Below are 19400 nucleotides of genomic sequence, written 5' to 3'. Positions count from 1 at the left end.
CGCGGATGGCAAGTGCAGATGATGCACTAGTCAGCATGACTGTCCCCCTTATCTGCCTGCTTCAGCAAACTTTGCAAGGGTTAAGGGATGATGTTGTGGAAGAGGTGGAGGATGAGGAGTCACCTTTTCCATCAGCTTCTGGAGAGTCAGCGCCACGTGGTTCCTCACAAAGGGGTACGCAGGGGCCAATTTGTGAGGAGGATGAGGAGGAGTCAATGGAGGAGGAAGAGCTCCGTCCAGAGGAGGGAGTGACACAATTGTCCAGTGGTCAGTGTGTACAGCGAGGGTGGGGTGATGACGAGCGGGCAGAGATCATGTCTCAAGCAGGGGACAGCGTTTCTGGGCCAGTTGGCACTCTGCAGCACATGGTGGATTTCATGCTGCAGTGCCTGAGAAACGACCGCCGCATCGACCACATTCTCAACATGCCTGATTATTGGGTGTTCACCCTCCTCGATCCTCGCTACTAGGACAACGTCCAAAACCTCATCCCAGCGTTGACCCGGGAGCGTAAATTGTGGGAGTACCACGACACACTGGTGAATTCCATCATCTTCTCCTGTCCAACTGAGAGGAGTGCTGCTAGTGCTTTACAAAGCAGCTCAGTGCGTCGAGGCAGTGGGGGAGGCTCTGCCCAAAGAGGGAGCAGAAGCAGTGCCTCTGCCCAAGGCAAGCCCAGTATGGCACAACTCTGGCACACTTTTGTGTGCCCGCCCCAAATGTCTACACCATCACCGGCGGCTCCAGTCAGCAGGAGGCAACGGTTCCGTCAGATGGTGACAGACTACATGGCTTGCCCTCTTACTGTACTCCCAGACGGCTCTTCCCCGTTCAAGTTTTGGGTCTCTAAGCTGGATACATGGCCAGAGCTAAGCCAGTATGCATTGGAGGTGCTGGCTTGCCCTGCGGCTAGTGTCTTATCGGAACGTGTCTTTAGTGCCGCAGGTGGTGTACTAACAGACCGTCGCATGTGACTGTCCTCCGATAACGTTGACCGGCTTACTTTCCTGAAAATGAACCAGGCCTGGATCTCGCAGGAATTTGCCACTCCTCTGCCTGATTAAGTAATTGGGTGTCATCCAGGTCTCCTGCTGTGTTCATCTTTCTACCACCTGAACTGCTATTCCTGGGCTCCAACACCACCAGTTGCGGCTCAGAAGTGCAGGCTGCACAGTAAAAACATACGACCCAGTGTTATTGGGTTTCAGTAACGTCAGCTGATCCCCAGCTGTGTAGCCGGCAATGTGTACTGCGACTGCCACGCTGGCACAACAGCCTAAATGTAAGGGAACCTGTCCCCCCCCCCCCCCCCCCGTCGTTTGTTACTGAAAGAGCCATCTTGTGCAGCAGTAATGCTGCACAAGGAAAAGGTGGCTCTTTTGGTTTAGCTCCTTGCACACGCAGAACTTAACACTTATAAAATGTGTTCACTGATACCGTTATACCGTCCCGGAGCTGGGACTTTCCTTCGTAATGTGACGCAGCACAGCCGTCATTCCTACCCCCTTGGTGCCATGCGCTGCCTCCTCAGCGTTGTTTTAAGCTGTCACGGAGCCTGCGCTGTTCTGTTATCCCTTGGGCATGCCCTATTTGCCCTGCCTGTCTTCTGACATAATTTGGTGTCAGGCTGGCTGCGCCTGTGCGGCCGCGCTGCCCAAGATCCCGCCTCGGAGTGTCTTCTGATTGAGTCACACTGTGGGCCTGGGATCCATGGGCATGCGCAGTGCATATCTTCCCCTCGGGCTCTCGCTCATTTCCCTCCGCCTTCTTTAGACTGTGCGCCGTCAGCTGATCCCTAATAGCATGCCACGGCCGTGACACCGCACAGTCTGAAGAAGAGGGAAGGAGGGGAGTGAGAGTCTAGTATATGCACTGTGCATGCCCATGGATCCAAGGCCCGCAGTGGGATTACGTTAGACGAGACTGCGAGGTGGGATCTGGAGCAGCGTGGATGCACAGGCACTGACAGCCTGACACCAAATTATGTCAGAAGACAGGCAGCGCTAATTGGGCATGGCCAAGGGCTAACAGAACAGCGCAGGCTCCGTGACAGCTTAAAACAACGCTGAGGAGGCAGCGCACGGCACCAAGGGGATAGGAATGACAGCTGTGCTGTGTCCCATTACGAAGGAAATTCGCACCTCCGGGACGGTTTAACGGTATAAGGGGACACATTTTTAGTGTTTACTTCAGTGTTTGCAAGGAGCATAATTAAAAGAGCAACCTTTTCCTTTTGCATCCTTAGTGCTGCACAAGATGGCTCTTTCAGCTACAAACGTCTTGGGGGGGGTTAAAGGTTCCCTTTCAACTTGCTCCAATCAGGCTTCGGCCTACACTCTGTTCCTCTGCTCCTCCTGCTGACCCTGGGCTCTTACACCGCCAGTTGGTGCCTGGAAGTGCTGTGTGCACAGTTAACAGTCGCTCCTCTGTTATTGGGGTTCAGTAACGTCAGCTGATCCCCAGCTGTGTGTGCGGCAATACCTCCAATCTGCTCCTCCTGCTGTCCCTGGGCTCTAACACCGCCAGTTGGTGCCTGGAAGTGCTGTGTGCACAGTTAACAGTCGCTCCTCTGTTATTGGGGTTCAGTAACATCAGCTGATCCCCAGCTGTGTGTGCGGCAATACCTCCAATCTGCTCCTCCTGCTGTCCCTGGGCTCTAACACCGCCAGTTGGTGCCTGGAAGTGCTGTGTGCACAGTCAACAGTCGCTCCTCTGTTATTGGGGTTCAGTAACGTCAGCTGATCCCCAGCTGTGTGTGCGGCAATACCTCCAATCTGCTCCTCCTGCTGTCCCTGGGCTCGAACACCGCCAGTTGGTGCCTGGAAGTGCTGTCTGCACAGTCAACAGTCGCTCCTCTGTTATTGGGGTTCAGTAACGTCAGCTGATCCCCAGCTGTGTATCCGGCAACGTGTCATGCGACCGCCACGCTGGCACACCTAAAATGTAAGGGGACCTGCCCCCCCCCCTAGGCGTTTGTTACTGAAAGAGCCACCATGTGCAGCACTAATACTGCATAAGGGAAAGGTCGCTCTTGAAATTATGCTCCTTGCAAACGCTGAACTACACACTCATGTAATGTGTCCCCTCACACCGTCCAACCGTCCCGGAGGTGGGACTTACCTTTGTAATGTGACGCAGCACAGCCGTCATTGCTACCCCCTTGCCACCGTGCGCTGGCTCCTTAGCGTTGTTTGATTCCGTCATGGACCCTGCGCTGTTATGTTATCCCTTGGCCATGCACAGTTTGCGCTGCCCGTCCTCTGACATCATTTGTTGTCGTCCTGGCTGCGCTTGTGCGTCCACGCTGCCCGAAATCCCACCTCGCAGTGTCGTCTAATGTGATCCCACAGTGGGCCTGGTATCCATGGCCATGCGCAGTGCATATACTAGCCTCTCACTCTCCTTCTTCACGCTTCTTCATACTAGGCGGCGTCAGCTGATCCCTAATAGCATGCCACGGCCGTGACGCCGCACAGTCTGAAGAAGCAGGAAGGAGGTGAGTGAGAGGCGATGATATGCACTGCGCATGCCCATGGATCCCTGGCCCGCAGTGGGACTACATTAGATGACACTGCAAGGTTGGATCTCGGGCAGCTTGGACGCACAGGCACTGCCAGCCTGACACCTACATGATGTCAGAAGACGGGCACCGCTAACTGTGCATGGCCAAGGGATAACATTACAGCGCGGGCTCCGTGACAGAACCAAACAACGTTGAGGAGGTGGCGCACGGCACCAAGGGGGTTGGAATGACGGCTTTGCTGTGTCACATTACAAAGGAAAGTCCCACTTCCGGGACGGTTTGACAGTGTGAGGGGACACATTATATGAGTGTGTACTTCAGCGTTTGCAAGGAGCATAATTTTCGGAGCCACCATTTTCCATGTGCAGTATTACTGCTGTACAAGATGGCTCTTTCAGCAACAAATGCCTGGGGGGGGGGTTAAAGGTTCCCTTTCAACTTGCTCCACTGCAGGCTTCGGCCTACACTCTGCTCCTCTTTGATTCCCTGGGTTTCAACACTGTCAGTTGCCACCTGGAAGTGTTGTCTACACAGAAAAAACACTAGGTGATGTGTCAGTGGGGTTCAGCACCGCCAGCTGTTCCCCTGCTGTGTAGTCGGCAACGTGTCCAGCACAAGCCACGCTGGCACAACAGAACAAAAGCTGCCACCAGTGCAGGCTTCGGCCTACACTCTGCTCCTCTCCTCCTCCTGCTGACCCTGGGCTTAAACACCGCTAGTTTTTGCCCGGAAGTGCTAGCTGCACAGAGAAAAACGCCAGCCAATGTGTTAGTGGGGTTCCGCAACGCCAGCTGTTCCCCTGCTGTGTAGCCGGCAACGTGACCTGCAAACGCCACGCAGGCACATGAACTTAAATTAAAGGGAACCTGGCCCCACCCCCCCAGGTGTTTCTATGTATAACAGCCACCTAGTACAGCAGTACTGCTGCATTTGTACAAGGTGGCTGATTTTTTATCCTTGCCCACGTAGAATTAAACACGTAAAATATGTGTCTCATTACAGACCATTACAATGTCCCTGAGGTGTGACTTTCCTTTTTAATGACACGCACCACCCCCCTTGGTAGCGCTGCCCGTCTTCTGACATCATTGGTTGGCTGCCTGTGCCTGTGCGTACGCCCTGCCCGACACAACCCCCCTCGTTTCATATATTTTGGCTGCGAGGGTGTGATTGATGGGCATGTGCAGTGCATATGTTCGCCTGTCTTAACTCATCTCCTTCCGCCTTCTTCAGACTGTGCGGCCTCCTGGCCGTGGTAGGCGATAAGGGATCAGCTGAGGCCGGCCAGTCTGAAGCAGGTGTAAGGACATGTGTGAGCGGCAAACATATTTACTGCACAAGGCCACGAATCCCAGCCACGCAGTGTGATTTTTTGAAAACATACTGCGGGCCTGGGATTCATATCCATTGCTAACCGCAACGGCCAACATGAAATAAGGTGAGAAGACAGGCAGCGCTCACAGCGCATGGCCAAGGGATCACAATAGCGCAGACTCCTGTACAGCAAATAACAACGCTCAGGAATCTGCGCCCATGCACCAAGGTGTTATTTTCGACACCTGGGCTGCTTTTCTTTAAAAAGAAAAGTCACGCCTCCACTACTGTTTTACAGTAGAATGGGCTAAATAGTGTACGTGTTTTATTCAGCGTGTGCAAGGAGAAAAATTAAGAGAGCAGCCTTTTACTTGTGCAGCATTAATGCTGCACTAGGTGTGGCTCTTGTACCTTGCAACACCTGAGGGGGGGTTAAAGGTTACCTTTGAAATTGGTTCAACTAGGCTTCGGCCTACACTCTGCTCCTCTCCTCCTCCTGCTGACCCTGGGCTATAACACCGCCAGTTGTAGCCTGGAAGTGCTAGGTGCACAGAGAAAAACACCCGCCAATGTGTTAGTGGGGTTCAGCACCGCCAGCTGTTCCCCTGCTGTGTAGCCGGCATCGTGTCCAGCACAAGCCACGCTGGCACAACTGACCAAAAGCTGCCACCAGTGCAGGCTTCGGCCTACACTCTGCTCCTCTACTCCTCCTGCTGCCCCTGGGCTCAAACACCGCTAGTTTTTGCCCGAAAATGCGAGCTGCACAGAGAAAAAAAACAGCCAATGTGTTTGTGGGGTTCAGCACCGCCAGCTGTTCCCCTGCTGTGTAGCCTGCATCGTGTCCAGCACAAGCCACGCTGGCACAACTGACCAAAAGCTGCCACCAGTGCTGGCTTCGGCCTACACTCTGCTCCTCTCCTCCTCCTGCTGACCCTGGGCTCTAACAACGCTAGTTTTTGCCTGGAATTGCTAGCTGCACAGAGAAAAACACCAGCCAATGTGTTAGTGAGGTTCAGCACCGCCAGCTGTTCCCCAGCTGTGTAGCCGGCAACGTGACCTGCAAACGCCACGCAGGCACATGAACTGAAATTGAAGTGAGCCTGCCCCCCAACCCCAGGTGTTTCTATGTATAACAGCCACCTTGTACAGCAGTACTGCTGCATTTGTACAAGGTGGCTGACTTTTTCTCCTTGCCCACGTGGAACTCAACACGTACAAAATGTGTCTCATTAGAGACCATTACAATGTCCCTGAGGTGTGACTTTCCTTTTTAATGACACACAGCACCCCCATTGTTAGCGCTGCCCGTCTTCAGACATCATTGGTTGGCTGGCTGTGCCTGTGCGTCCGCCCTGCCCGACACAACGCCCCTCGTTGTCTCATATATTTTGACTGCGAGGGTGTGATTGATGGGCACGAGCAGTGCATATGTTCGCCTGTCTTCACTCCCCTCCTTCCGCCGTCTTCAGACTGTGCGGCCTCATGGCCGTGGCAGGCAATAAGGGATCAGCTGAGGCCGCCCAGTCTGAAGCAGGTGTAAGGACATGTGTGAGCGGCGAACATATTTACTGCACAAGGCCACGAATCCCAGCACCGCAGTGTGACTTTATGGAAAGGCACTGTGGGTCTGGGATTTATGGCCATCGTTAACCGCACCGGCCAACATGAAATGAGGTCATAAGAAGGCCTGCACTAACAGGGTATTGCCAAGGGATAACACAAGAGCGCACTCTCCTGTACTGCAAATAACAACGGTAAGGAGTCTGCGCCCAGCACCTAGGTGTAAATTTTGACACCTGTGCTGCGTCTTCTTCAAAAGAAAAGTCACGCCTCCACTACTGTTTGACAGTATAATGGGCTAAATAGTGTACGTGTTTTATTCAGCGTGTGCAAGGAGCAAAATTAAGAGAGCAACCTTTTACTTGTGCAGCATTAATACTGCACAAGGTGTGGCTCTTTTACCTTGCAACACCTGAGGGGGGGTTAAAGGTTACCTTTGAAATTGGTTCAACTAGGCTTCGTCCTACACTTTGCTCCTCTCCTCCTCCTGCTGACCCTGGGCTCTAACACCGCTAGTTTTTGCCCTGAAGTGCTAGCTGCACAGAGAAAAACACCAGCCAATGTGTTAGTGGGGTTCAGCACCGCCAGCTGTTCCCCTGCTGTGTAGCCGGCATCGTGTCCAGCACAAGCCACGCTGGCACAACCGACCAAAAGCTGCCACCAGTGGAGGCTTCGGCCTACACTCTGCTCATCTCCTCCTCCTGCTGACCCTGGGCTCTAACACCGCTAGTTTTTGCCCTGAATTGCTAGCTGCACAGAGAAAAACACCAGCCAATGTGGTAGTGGGGTTCAGCACCACCAGCTGTTCCCCTGCTGTGTAGCCGGCATCATGTCCAGCACAAGCCACGCTGGCACAACCGACCAAAAGCTGCCACCAGTGGAGGCTTCGGCCTACACTCTGCTCATCTCCTCCTCCTGCTGACCCTGGGCTCTAACACCGCTAGTTTTTGCCCGGAATTGCTAGCTACACAGAGAACAACACCAGCCAATGTGTTAGTGGGGTTCAGCACCGCAAGCTGTTCCCCTGCTGTGTAGCCGGCATCGTGTCCAGCACAAGCCACGCTGGCACAACCAACCAAAAGCTGCCACCAGTGGAGGCTTCGGCCTACACTCTGCTCATCTCCTCCTCCTGCTGACCCTGGGCTCTAACACCGCTAGTTTTTGCCCGGAATTGCTAGCTGCACAGAGAAAAACACCAGCCAATGTGTTAGTGGGGTTCAGCACCGCCAGCTGTTCCCCTGCTGTGTAGCTTGCAACGTGACCTGCAAACGCCACGCAGGCACATGAACTGAAATTGAAGGGAGCTTGCTCCCCACCCCCAGGTGTTTCTATGTATAATAGCCACCTTGTACAGCAGTACTGCTGCATTTGTACAAGGTGGCTGACTTTTTCTCCTTGCCCACGTGGAACTCAACACGTACAAAATGTGTCTCATTGAGACCATTCAACTGTCCCTGAGGTGTGACTTTCCTTTCTAATGATACGCAGCACCACCCTTGGTAGCGCTGCCCATCTTCTGACATCATTGGTTGGCTGCCTGTGCCTGTGCCTCCGCCATGCCCAACACAACGCCCCTCGTTGTCTCATATATTTTGGCTGCGAGGGTGTTATTGATGGGCATGTGCAGTGCATATGTTCGCCTGTCTTAACTCATCTCCTTCCGCCTTCTTCAGACTGTGCGGCCTCATGGCCGCGGCATGCAATAAGAGATCAGATGAGGCCGCCCAGTCTGATGCAGGTGTAAGGACATGTGTGAGCGGCAAACATATTTACTGCACAAGGCCACGAATCCCAGCCACGCAGTGTGATTTTTTGAAAACACACTGTGGGTCTGGGATTCATGTCCATCGCTAACCGCAACGGCCGACATGAAATGAGGTCAGAAGACAGGAAGCGCTCACAGCGCATGGCCAAGGGATAACAAGAGCGCAGACTCCTGTACAGCAAATAACAATGCTGTTATTTTCGACACCTGGGCTGCTTTTCTTTAAAAAGACAAGTCACGCCTCCACTACTGTTTTACAGTAGAATGGGCTAAATAGTGTACGTGTTGCATTCAGCGTGTGCAAGGAGAAAAATTAAGAGAGCAACCTTTTACTTGTGCAGCATTAATGCTGCACGAGGTGTGGCTCTTGTACCTTGCAACACCTGAGGGGGGTTAAAGGTTACCTTTGAAATTGGTTCAACTAGGCTTCGGCCTACACTCTGCTCCTCTCCTCCTCCTGCTGACCCTGGGCTCTAACACCGCCAGTTTTTGCCCGGACGTGCTAGCTGCACAGAGAAAAACACCAGCCAATGTGTTAGTGGGGTTCAGCACCGCCAGCTGTTCCCCAGCTGTGTAGCCGGCAACGTGACCTGCAAACGCCACGCAGGCACAACAGAACAAAAGCTGCCACCAGTGCAGGCTTCGGCCTACACTCTGCTCCTCTCCTCCTCCTGCTGACCCTGGGCTCATAACACCGCCAGTTTTAGCCTGGAAGTGCTAGCTGCACAGATAAAAACACCAGCCAATGTGTCAGTGGGGTTCAGCACCGCCAGCTGTTCCCCAGCTGTGTAGCCGGCAACGTGACCTGCAAACGCCATGCAGGCACATGAACTGAAATTGAAGGGAGCCTGCCCCCCACCCCCAGGTGTTTCTATGTATAACAGCCACCTTGTTCAGCAGTACTGCTGCATTTGTACAAGGTGGCTGACTTTTTCTCCTTGCCCACGTGGAACTCAACACGTACAAAATGTGTCTCATTGAGACCATTCCACTGTCCCTGAGGTGTGACTTTCCTTTCTAATGATACGCAGCACCCCCCTTGGTAGCGCTTCCCGTCTTTTGACATCATGGTTAGCTGGCTGCGCCTGTGCATCCGCCCTGCGTGAAACAACGCCCCTCGATGTCTTATTTATTTTGTCAGCGAGGGTGTGGTTTATGGGCACGAGCAGTGCATATGTTCGCCTGTCGTCACTCATCTCCTTCCGCCTTCTTCAGACTGTGCGGCCTCATGGCCGCGGCATGCGAAAAGGGATCAGCAGAGGCCGCCCAGTCTGAAGCAGGTGTAAGGACGTGTGTGAGCGTCGAAAATATTTACTGCTCAAGGCCACGAATCCCAGCACCACAGTGTGACTTTATGAAAAGGCACTGTGGGTCTGGGATTTATGGCCATCGTTAACCGCAGCGGCCAACATGAAATGAGGTCATAAGACGGGAAGCGCTAACAGGGCATTGCCAAGGGATAACACAAGAGCGCAGACTCCTGTACAGCAAAAAACAACGCTCAGGAAGCTGCGCCAAGCACAAAGGCGTTATTTGGGACACCTATGCTGCGTCTCCTTAAAAATACAAGTTACGCCTCAACTACAGTTTGACTGTAGAATGGGCTAAATTGTGTACGTGTTGCATTCAGCGTGTGCAAGTAGAAAAATTAATAGAGCAACCTTTTACTTGTGCAGCATTAATGCTGCACAAGGTGTGGCTCTTGTACTTTGTAACACCTGAGGGGGGGTTAAAGGTTACCTTTGAAACTGGTTCAACTAGGCTTCGGCCTACACTCTGCTCCTCCCCTCCTCCTGCTGCCCCTGGGCTATAACACCGCTAGTTTTGGCCCGGAAGTGCTAGCTGCACAGAGAAAAACACCAGCCAATGTGTTAGTGGGGTTCAGCACCGCCTGCTGTTTCCCCACTGTGTAGCCGGCAAAGTGTCCTGCAAACGCAATGCAGACACAAAGCTGACTCCAGTGCAGGCTTCGGCCTACACTCTGCTCCCCCTGCTTACCCTTTGCTCCAACACCGCTAGTTGGGGCTGTAGGAAGACAATCTTTGATAGGCAACGCATCCGGGTTCCAGCACCGCCAGCTGGTTCTCGGCAATGTTTTTGTCACAGGTACTCCCTTGTGCCAAACCTGGTTCCAGCACCGTCAGCTGTTTCCGGGTCGTGTCAAGCTCACTGAGACGCCTATGCTTGCCCCGTCGTGGTGCGGTCGGGTTAGCCAACTCCCAGGGTGCCTCCAGTTTAGGAGCTTCCTATGTGGGCTGCGTGAACTGGTAGTCAAGGCTGGTTCTGTAGTGCCAGTAGGCCCAGCTCCCCCTGTAGGACTGTCGGGGTTCGGTAACTGCGGCTGCCTCGCGGCCTAGCTGTTCTCTCCTCTCCTGTGGGCCTTGGGGTCCACCACCTGGTTCCAGCACCGTCAGCTGGTTCCGGGCCGAGCCTTTGGCTTAGGTGCCTCCTCCTGGGTATCCGAGTTCCACCAACGTCAGGCGGTCCTTGGTAGTGCTTTTAAGCGCGGGCACCTACAGCTTAGTATCCGGGTTCCAGCATCGTCAGCTGGTCCTCGGTCGTGCCATTGGCTCTTGCACACTGGGGCAACGCATCTGGGTTCCAGCACCGCCAGCTGGTTCTCGGCAGTGTTTTTGTCACAGGTACTCCCTCGTGCCAAACCTGGTTTCAGCACCGTCAGCTGTTTCCGGGTCGTGTCAAGCTCACTGAGACGCCTATGCTTGCCCCGTCGTGGTGCGGTCGGGTTAGCCAACTCCAGGGTGCCTCCAGTTTAGGAGCTTCCTATGTGGGCTGCGTGAACTGGTAGTCAAGGCTGGTTCTGTAGTGCCAGTAGGCTCAGCTCCCCCTGTAGGACTGTTGGGGTTCGGTAACTGCGGCTGCCTCGCGGCCTAGCTGTTCTCTCCTCTCCTGTGGGCCTTGGGGTCCACCACCTGGTTCCAGCACCGTCAGCTGGTTCCGGGCTGAGCCTTTGGCTTAGGTGCCTCCTCCTGGGTATCCGAGTTCCGCCAACGTCAGGCGGTCCTTGGTAGTGCTTTTAAGTGCGGGCACCTACAGCTTAGTAACTGGGTTCCAGCACCGTCAGCTGGTCCTCGGTCGTGCCATTGGCTCTTGCACACTGGGGCAACGCATCTGGGTTCCAGCACCGCCAGCTGGTTCTCGGCAGTGTTTTTGTCACATGTAGTCCCTCGTGCCAAACCTGGTTCCAGCACCGTCAGCTGTTTCCGGGTCGTGTCAAGCTCACTGAGACGCCTATGTTTGCCCCGTCGTGGTGCGGTCGGGTTAGCCAACTCCAGGGTGCCTCCAGTTTAGGAGCTTCCTATGTGGGCTGCGTGAACTGGTAGTCAAGGCTGGTTCTGTAGTGCCAGTAGGCCCAGCTCCCCCTGTAGGACTGTTCTGGTTCGGTAACTGCGGCTGCCTCGCGGCCTAGCTGTTCTCTCCTCTCCTGTGGGCCTTGGGGTCCACCACCTGGTTCCAGCACCGTCAGCTGGTTCCGGGCCGAGCCTTTGGCTTAGGTGCCTCCTCCTGGGTATCCGAGTTCCGCCAACGTCAGGCGGTCCTTGGTAGTGCTTTTAAGCGCGGGCACCTACAGCTTAGTAACCGGGTTCCAGCACCGTCAGCTGATCCTCGGTCGTGCCATTGGCTCTTGCACACTGGGGCAACGCATCTGGGTTCCAGCACCGCCAGCTGGTTCTCGGCAGTGTTTTTGTCACAGGTACTCCCTCGTGCCAAACCTGGTTTCAGCACCGTCAGCTGTTTCCGGGTCGTGTCAAGCTCACTGAGACGCCTATGCTTGCCCCGTCGTGGTGCGGTCGGGTTAGCCAACTCCCAGGGTGCCTCCAGTTTAGGAGCTTCCTATGTGGGCTGCGTGAACTGGTAGTCAAGGCTGGTTCTGTAGTGCCAGTAGGCCCAGCTCCCCCTGTAGGACTGTTGGGGTTCGGTAACTGTGGCTGCCTCGCGGCCTAGCTGTTCTCTCCTCTCCTGTGGGCCTTGGGGTCCACCACCTGGTTCCAGCACCGTCAGCTGGTTCCGGGCCGAGCCTTTGGCTTAGGTGCCTCCTCCTGGGTATCCGAGTTCCGCCAACGTCAGGCGGTCCTTGGTAGTGCTTTTAAGCGCGGGCACCTACAGCTTAGTAACCGGGTTCCAGCACCGTCAGCTGGTCCTCGGTCGTGCCATTGGCTCTTGCACACTGGGGCAACGCATCTGGGTTCCAGCACCGCCAGCTGGTTCTCGGCAGTGTTTTTGTCACAGGTACTCCCTCGTGCCAAACCTGGTTCCAGCACCGTCAGCTGTTTCCGGGTCGTGTCAAGCTCACTGAGACGCCTATGCTTGCCCCGTCGTGGTGCGGTCGGGTTAGCCAACTCCAGGGTGCCTCCAGTTTAGGAGCTTCCTATGTGGGCTGCGTGAACTGGTAGTCAAAGCTGGTTCTGTAGTGCCAGTAGGCCCTGCTCCCCCTGTAGGACTGTTGGGGTTCGGTAACTGCGGCTGCCTCGCGGCCTAGCTGTTCTCTCCTCTCCTGTGGGCCTTCGGGTCCACCACCTGGTTCCAGCACCGTCAGCTGGTTCTCGGCAGTGTCTTTTGCTCTTGTACCTTCTGCTCCCCATCCTGGTTCCAGTACCGTCAGCTGGTTCCGGGCAGAGCCTTTGGCTTAGGTGCCTCCTTCTGGGTATCCAAGTTCCACCAACGTCAGGTGGTCCTTGGTAGTGCTTTCAGGCACGGGTACCTCCTGCTTAGTAACCGGGTTCCAGCAACGTCAGCTGGTCCTCGGTAGTTCCATTGGCTCTTGGACCTTCGGCTACCCATCCGGGTTCCAGTACCGTCAGCTGGTTCTCGGCAGTGTCTTTTGCTCTTGTACCTTCTGCTCCCCATCCTGGTTCCAGTACCGTCAGCTGGTTCCGGGCAGAGCCTTTGGCTTAGGTGCCTCCTTCTGGGTATCCGAGTTCCGCCAACGTCAGGCGGTCCTTGGTAGTGCTTTTTAGCACGGGTACCTCCTGCTTAGTAACCGGGTTCCAGTAACGTCAGCTGGTCCTCGGTAGTTCCATAGGCTCTTGAACCTTCGGGTAGCCATCCGAGTTCCAGTTCCATCATCAGGTTCTTGGCATTTTCTCAGCCTTCTTGTACCTTCTGCTACATTACCAAGTTGAAGACCCTAAAGTCGACGACCCGGAAGACCACCCCGATGACGACGACGACGACAACCCGGAAGACCACCCCGATGACGACGACGACGACGACGGCGGAGACGACGACGGCGGAGACGACGACGGCGGAGATGACGACACTGGAGACGACGACATGGAAGACCGAGAAGCAGAAGAACAAGAGGCTGCAGAACAAAGAGCAGAAGAACATTAAGCATAACACTTAATATCAGAGCAAAAGATATTATCTCAATTATATGCAGAAGAAGACTAAGCAGTGTATGGGGGTGAGTCCGTTCCTCCTCGTGGTGCCCCTGGATAAAGCCTGATGCTGCAGGCCAAACTGAACGCGGACAAATGTAACTTTTGTGACTGGCAGAACGGAAGGTGTAATCTTCCAACTTTTATAGATAACTACGGGAATGCCTGTCACAAATGAGAATATGATGAAGAAGTAGAATAGGAAGAATAATACAGTTGAATAAAATGAATATGTAGAATAGGAAGAATAATAATAGTTGAATAAAATGAATATGAAGAATGTAATAAAAAAAATAAAAAAAGGTAAAGGATGAAGAAGAAGATGAATAAGGTGAAGAAGAAGTTGATGTCAAAGATGCTGATGATGATGAAGATGAAAGTGTGGGAAAAGTAAAAAAAAAAGAAGGGGAAGGTCGTGGAATAGTGAAACATCAATATCTGACAAAATAAAAAAAATATTTACATAGTCAATATCTTTGTCACTCCGAACGTCTTTAAAAAAAAACAAAAAAAACATGCTATTCTTTTTGATTGGGCTAAACCTCTATGACTTTAATGTCTCCGCCACCTCCCCAAATACATCCTGCATTATTCTTAGTTGTTTTCCTTCATGTAGAATGAACCTACAAGGAAAGAAAGGGTTTATTTTAATTCCGATATTTTGGTCCCATTGACTTGCATTGGGATCGGGTATCGGTATCGGCGATATCCGATATTTTTTGAATATCGGCCGATCCTATCCGATACCGATACTTTCCGATATCGGAAGGTATCGCTCAACACTAGTAAGGATGCATTCCCACTAGCGCTGGGGTCCACGAGGAGGGGATCCGTAATGGATCTGACCTCCTGGTGACCTCAGCTAAAGCTGGTGGAATCCTGGCATTCCATCAGCCTTAGCTGGAGTTACCAGGAGGTCAGATCCATTATGGATCCCATTCTGGTGAACCCCAGTGCTACTTGGAACATAGCCTAAGATGTGTATAATTCCAAAAAAAAATTATGTACATAAAACAACAAAAATGTAACTAAACGGGCACGCCCAATATATTCACTCAGTACAATTTTTTATGATGGATACATTTTTTCTTATAAAAAGTTTTTACATAAAGTCTGTAGCAAACTTGGTGCAGGAATATTTATTTTCCACTTTACATATTCCCCCGACAATTCTTGCATATTATTTTTTCTTCAGAATGTTCCCTGCATACATTTTGTCCGCAAGTAGAACAGAAACGCTCCGATTTTCTTTCTTTCTTTGCTGGACAAATATAGCAGCGCTTTCTTTTTTTTTCTCTTTGCTCTGGCTGTTCCTGAAAGCATATTCCACATCGGATCATTGCCTCTGTAATTTGCCTTGATAAGCATTTTGTGCTGCTTCTCTCTAGCATAGTATGCATCAAAAGTTCATAACAAAGTTCTGTCAAAAATAGCCGTCTCTTGTCATTCCTGTTGGCATGGAATTCTGGATTCGTTTGACAATAAACAATATAGCTATTGAGGGATGACACATCAAGGATATTGGAAAAAAGAGCAACAGGCCAACGTTTAGTCTGCCTTTTACACGAATATTCAGTAATCATTTCGTCCATCTTGTCGACACCTCCTTTTGTCTTATTATAATGAAGTATAATTTCAGGTTTTTGTTTCCTGTCATTGGTGTCAATACTTTCATCGTGATGCATTGTGCTCAGTAATATCACAGATTTTTCTTTCTTGGCTTTATAGGACACCATTGTTGCCTCATTGCAGAAACCGAATACACTCTCGTAGATTGGTCGCTGTGCATTGTGCTTCATTATTGGTGGAATTTCGCGGCGGTTTGGTCTCATTGTACCAACAAGTGTTAGTTGTTTCTGAAGCAAAAAATTGGCCAGTTCTAAATTAGTAAAATAATTATCCATAGTGATATTTTTTCCAGAATGGAAAATTGGTAAAGCTAGTGTTTTCACTATGTTGGAACATAGATCTTTCTGGACTGGAGCGTCAGCTTCTTTTCCACAGTAAATCATGCCATTCATCCCATAATAAGTTGCTGAATCGCACATCCAGAAAATTTTTATGCCGTATTTAGCTGGCTTACTGGGCATATATTGGATAAATTTGCAACGTCCCCTAAAGGCAAGAAGTTGTTCGTCCACTGTCACATATTCGCTAGAATTGTAAAGTTTGTAACAGTTCTTGATAAAAAGATTCCATATATAGCTAATAGGCGCTAATTTATCGGTTGCCAACCTCACAGGCTGAGTTCTCTTTTCATCAAAACGAATGCATCTCCAAATAGCCTCAAATCTATCTACGGACATAGTGGCTTTGTAATGTGGATCTGCAAATGGGTTCAGAAATAACTCTCTGATTGGCACATCATATGATTTAGTCGACCCTGCCAGAAGAGTAAGGCCAATATAGGCATATAGTTCCTCTTTAGTTAAATTTTTCCAAGTTTTTTTTTTTTCCGAAGCAATACGTTTACCTTCCACATTCGTACACAAAACTACCTCATCTGCAATATCATCTGAAACAAATTTACTGAAAACATCTTTTTTGGACATGAATTGGGAAATTCCGACAGCTCCTTGAGGAACTCTAATAATGTTATGTGATGGGGTGCGTGCATGAGCCACAGCAGTACTGTTCCAAAAAACATTTGTTTTAGATGTTCTACTTGCACATTCTGCTGGATCCATTACTTCTTCATCATCTGAGGAATCGCTGGACGATGAAGTTGATACATTAGCTGGTGGAATATACTCTTCATCCGACAAAGAAATGTCATTGTCTTCATCACTATTGAAAATAATCGCCTCAATTTCTTGGACAGTCAATCCCCTTGATGTAGACTGTGCCATTGTAATCTTAGATGTAAGTAAACTAAAATGAAAAGTAAAAAATAAAGATTACAATCAGGCTTGTGCACTATACACTGTGTGTGCTAAGACTTTGTTAGTCTTTGTGTGCTTAGGGTAAAGTACAGCCCCCCTACTCTTACCTTCAACAGATCACTTTCTTGTAAGTGCAGTAGAAGCCTCTGGTTTTGGAGCTCAGAAAGGTTCTTTGTTACAGACCAAAGAAAGCTGACTTCTTCCTCCAAAGTCTCTCCAGCAACTAGGATTTAGGACTAAAGGACCTGTACTGACATCATAATCACGTTACTTTGTGAGGGGAAACTCCCTTCCAGGATCACATTACCATGTCAGGCAGAATCCACACTCTTCCCAGCAACAGCCATCGACCAATAGTCATAAAGACTGAGTCATAAGTTCTTCCCCAACAACAGTACAGACAAAAAGACTGAGGAGTACATGTAAACCAAAGCAGGCCTCAAAGGCCCCAGGTACGTGAATCTGGGGTAGCCACAAAAAAAGCGTTGCTATACGAGATGCCTATAACATAAAAATATATGAACAACTGCAGGGCCGGCTCCAGGTTTTTGAGGGCCCCGGGCGAAAGAGTCTCAGTGGGCCCCCCCTTTAACACATACCACAATTCATGATGCACAGATATACTCAATAGACGGAACTTGTCATGTCCCCAAACTCTAATAGTAGGCAGATATCGGGTTAATCCACAGGTTAGGCTATGTCCCCACGATCAGGATATAGCAATGTTTTGGACACAGAGTATTTTCGCTGCATCCAAAATGCTGTGTTCTAATCATGCAGGTAAATCCGCATGTGTTCAGTGAACCATGCGGATTTACTGCATGAAATGAATAGCTATGGGTGAGACTATGCAGACTAGCGTCTCCGCTGCAGATAATCAACATGCTGCAGCTCGTAAACCCGTGCCACGGGTGAGTTTACGCAGTGGTAAATAGAAGCACAGTCGGCATGGGATTTCTATAAATCTCATCCACTATCAGGGCCGGCTCCAGGTTTTTGAGGGCCCCGGGCGAAAGAGTCTCAGTGGGCCCCCCCTTTAACACATACCACAATTCATGATGCACAGATATACTCAATAGACGGAACTTGTCATGTCCCCAAACTCTAATAGTAGGCAGATATCGGGTTAATCCACAGGTTAGGCTATGTCCCCACGATCAGGATATAGCAATGTTTTGGACACAGAGTATTTTCGCTGCATCCAAAATGCTGTGTTCTAATCATGCAGGTAAATCCGCATGTGTTCAGTGAACCATGCGGATTTACTGCATGAAATGAATAGCTATGGGTGAGACTATGCAGACTAGCGTCTCCGCTGCAGATAATCAACATGTTGCAGCTCGTAAACCCGTGCCACGGGTGAGTTTACGCAGTGGTAAATAGAAGCACAGTCGGCATGGGATTTCTATAAATCTCATCCACTATGCTTGTAATGTAGAACACAGTGCTTTGAGTGACGGCTTTAAAAAAAAAAAGCTACTGTTTCCTTATTCGTTGTAAAGATTTTTTTTTAAAGTCCATCAAATGTCAGTAAGACGCTCCTGCCTCAAAGAAAAAAGTCCAGCGAGAATAAAGTGTTGAAAAAGAGCTCAGGTAAAGTCCAGAAACTACTAATATAAAGGAGGTTTTAGGTTTGCACAATGCAAGAGAAAAGTAATGATTTCTGAAGAGTTTTTTTCTTGAAAAACAGATTGTTTTTCCGCTTGTATGACATGTTCACACAGAGGGTTTTTGGCAGTGTTTTACTACTGGTGTTTTTTTTAAAGATTTTCTACTGCAAAAACTGAGAAAAAACACCTCAGTATGAGCCGCCCTTAGAGTCTCCACAGAGCAGATTTCCATATGAACTACCCACAAATCGCCCCCATAATCTCCAGTGGGTAATCTGCACTGCTGGTCATTCCAGTGGATTTTTTTTTTAACCTGTGACATGTCACCTAGTGAACAATGTTCCTGGACACTGCAGTGGGTGGCTGTACACAATGGGATGGGATATTCCACACGCAGACCCCACAGCGAGCACCACAGGGTCAGCCACAGATTTTTTTGCTTCAGAATGATTCTAGTGCACTTACACCTCAGAGTGAACATTAGGTAAACTAAGATGTGTCATATCTCCCATAAATCCTGTAAGACTGGGCCCGAATGTCACATACCGGGATGTCTCATGTTGTGCCAGTGCTGCCCTTCATAAACGGTTCTAAGTACATGGGTACAAATGTCAGGAATTTCTAGAAATAACTCCTCTTCTCAGGGCAATGGGAGCAGCGCCCTGAGGAATGACCCTGCCAGCAGATTCCCCCTGCTGTACCCAGGAAAGTTGGGCAGCACAGGGGCAGGGGGGGACATGTGCTGTACCAGGGCAGAATGAGTGGAGCCCCTGTGCCCTCAGGGCCCGGAGTGTGGCATCAGCAGTGGCAAAAGGGCTCTCAGGCCGGCCTCCTGCACTCACAGGGGAATATGTGCCCCCTGCAGCCAACAGCTATTCAGGAGTAAGGTGGAAAGTTGCGCGGCGCCCCCCCATACCTGCTGATATAGCCGTCGCCGTCCCCATCACAGGTCTGGAAGATGCACCTCATGATCCTCTCCTCCTCGCCGGTGCTGGAGAAGTTGCTGCTACCTTTGCAGGCAGCTGCTGCTCTCGGTGACTTCCACAGCCGCCGCCATAGTGCACGGCTGGGCATCCACAGACTGGCCACTGTTGGATGAGGAACATCCCGGAGCTAGCTGCGGACACAGCCACCAGTTCCCTGCCCAGCTCTCCTCTCTCCCAGGGGCTGTTCCTGTTCCTTTCACGCTCCGGGCCCTGCCACACCATGCGCTGAGTGCGCTCCTCCCCCCGCTGAGGGGAATAGTGAGGAGGGCGGGCCCGATGCAGGTCCCAGCGGCCCTGCTGAACAGTGTGTGTGCGCAGCAGTATCCCAGCGCGAGTGGGCCCCCCGTCTCGCCAGGGCCCC

At 51.2% G+C, this 19400-nt stretch overlaps 1 protein-coding gene across 1 annotated transcript; it reads right to left on the bottom strand.

Annotated features, from left to right (window-relative positions):
• Window positions 1-14522: 14522 nt before the first annotated feature.
• On the bottom strand, window positions 14523-16880 carry LOC138675891 (piggyBac transposable element-derived protein 4-like). The gene is made up of 2 exons (XM_069764502.1): window positions 16551-16880; window positions 14523-16432 (listed from the first exon to the last, which is right to left on the bottom strand). Exon 2 carries the CDS (start codon window positions 16408-16410, stop codon window positions 14713-14715), a length of 1698 nt encoding a protein of 565 aa, XP_069620603.1. The 5' UTR covers window positions 16411-16432; window positions 16551-16880; the 3' UTR covers window positions 14523-14712.
• Window positions 16881-19400: the final 2520 nt, after the last annotated feature.

This window comes from Ranitomeya imitator, chromosome 4, assembly GCF_032444005.1.
Source record: "Ranitomeya imitator isolate aRanImi1 chromosome 4, aRanImi1.pri, whole genome shotgun sequence".
NCBI lineage: Eukaryota > Metazoa > Chordata > Amphibia > Anura > Dendrobatidae > Ranitomeya > Ranitomeya imitator.
This window is presented reverse-complemented; position numbering and strand designations above follow the sequence as displayed.

Bases quoted from the DNA above. Each gene is read 5' to 3' on its own strand.
- LOC138675891 (XM_069764502.1), bottom strand. From the start codon at position 16,410: ATGGCACAGTCTACATCAAGGGGATTGACTGTCCAAGAAATTGAGGCG.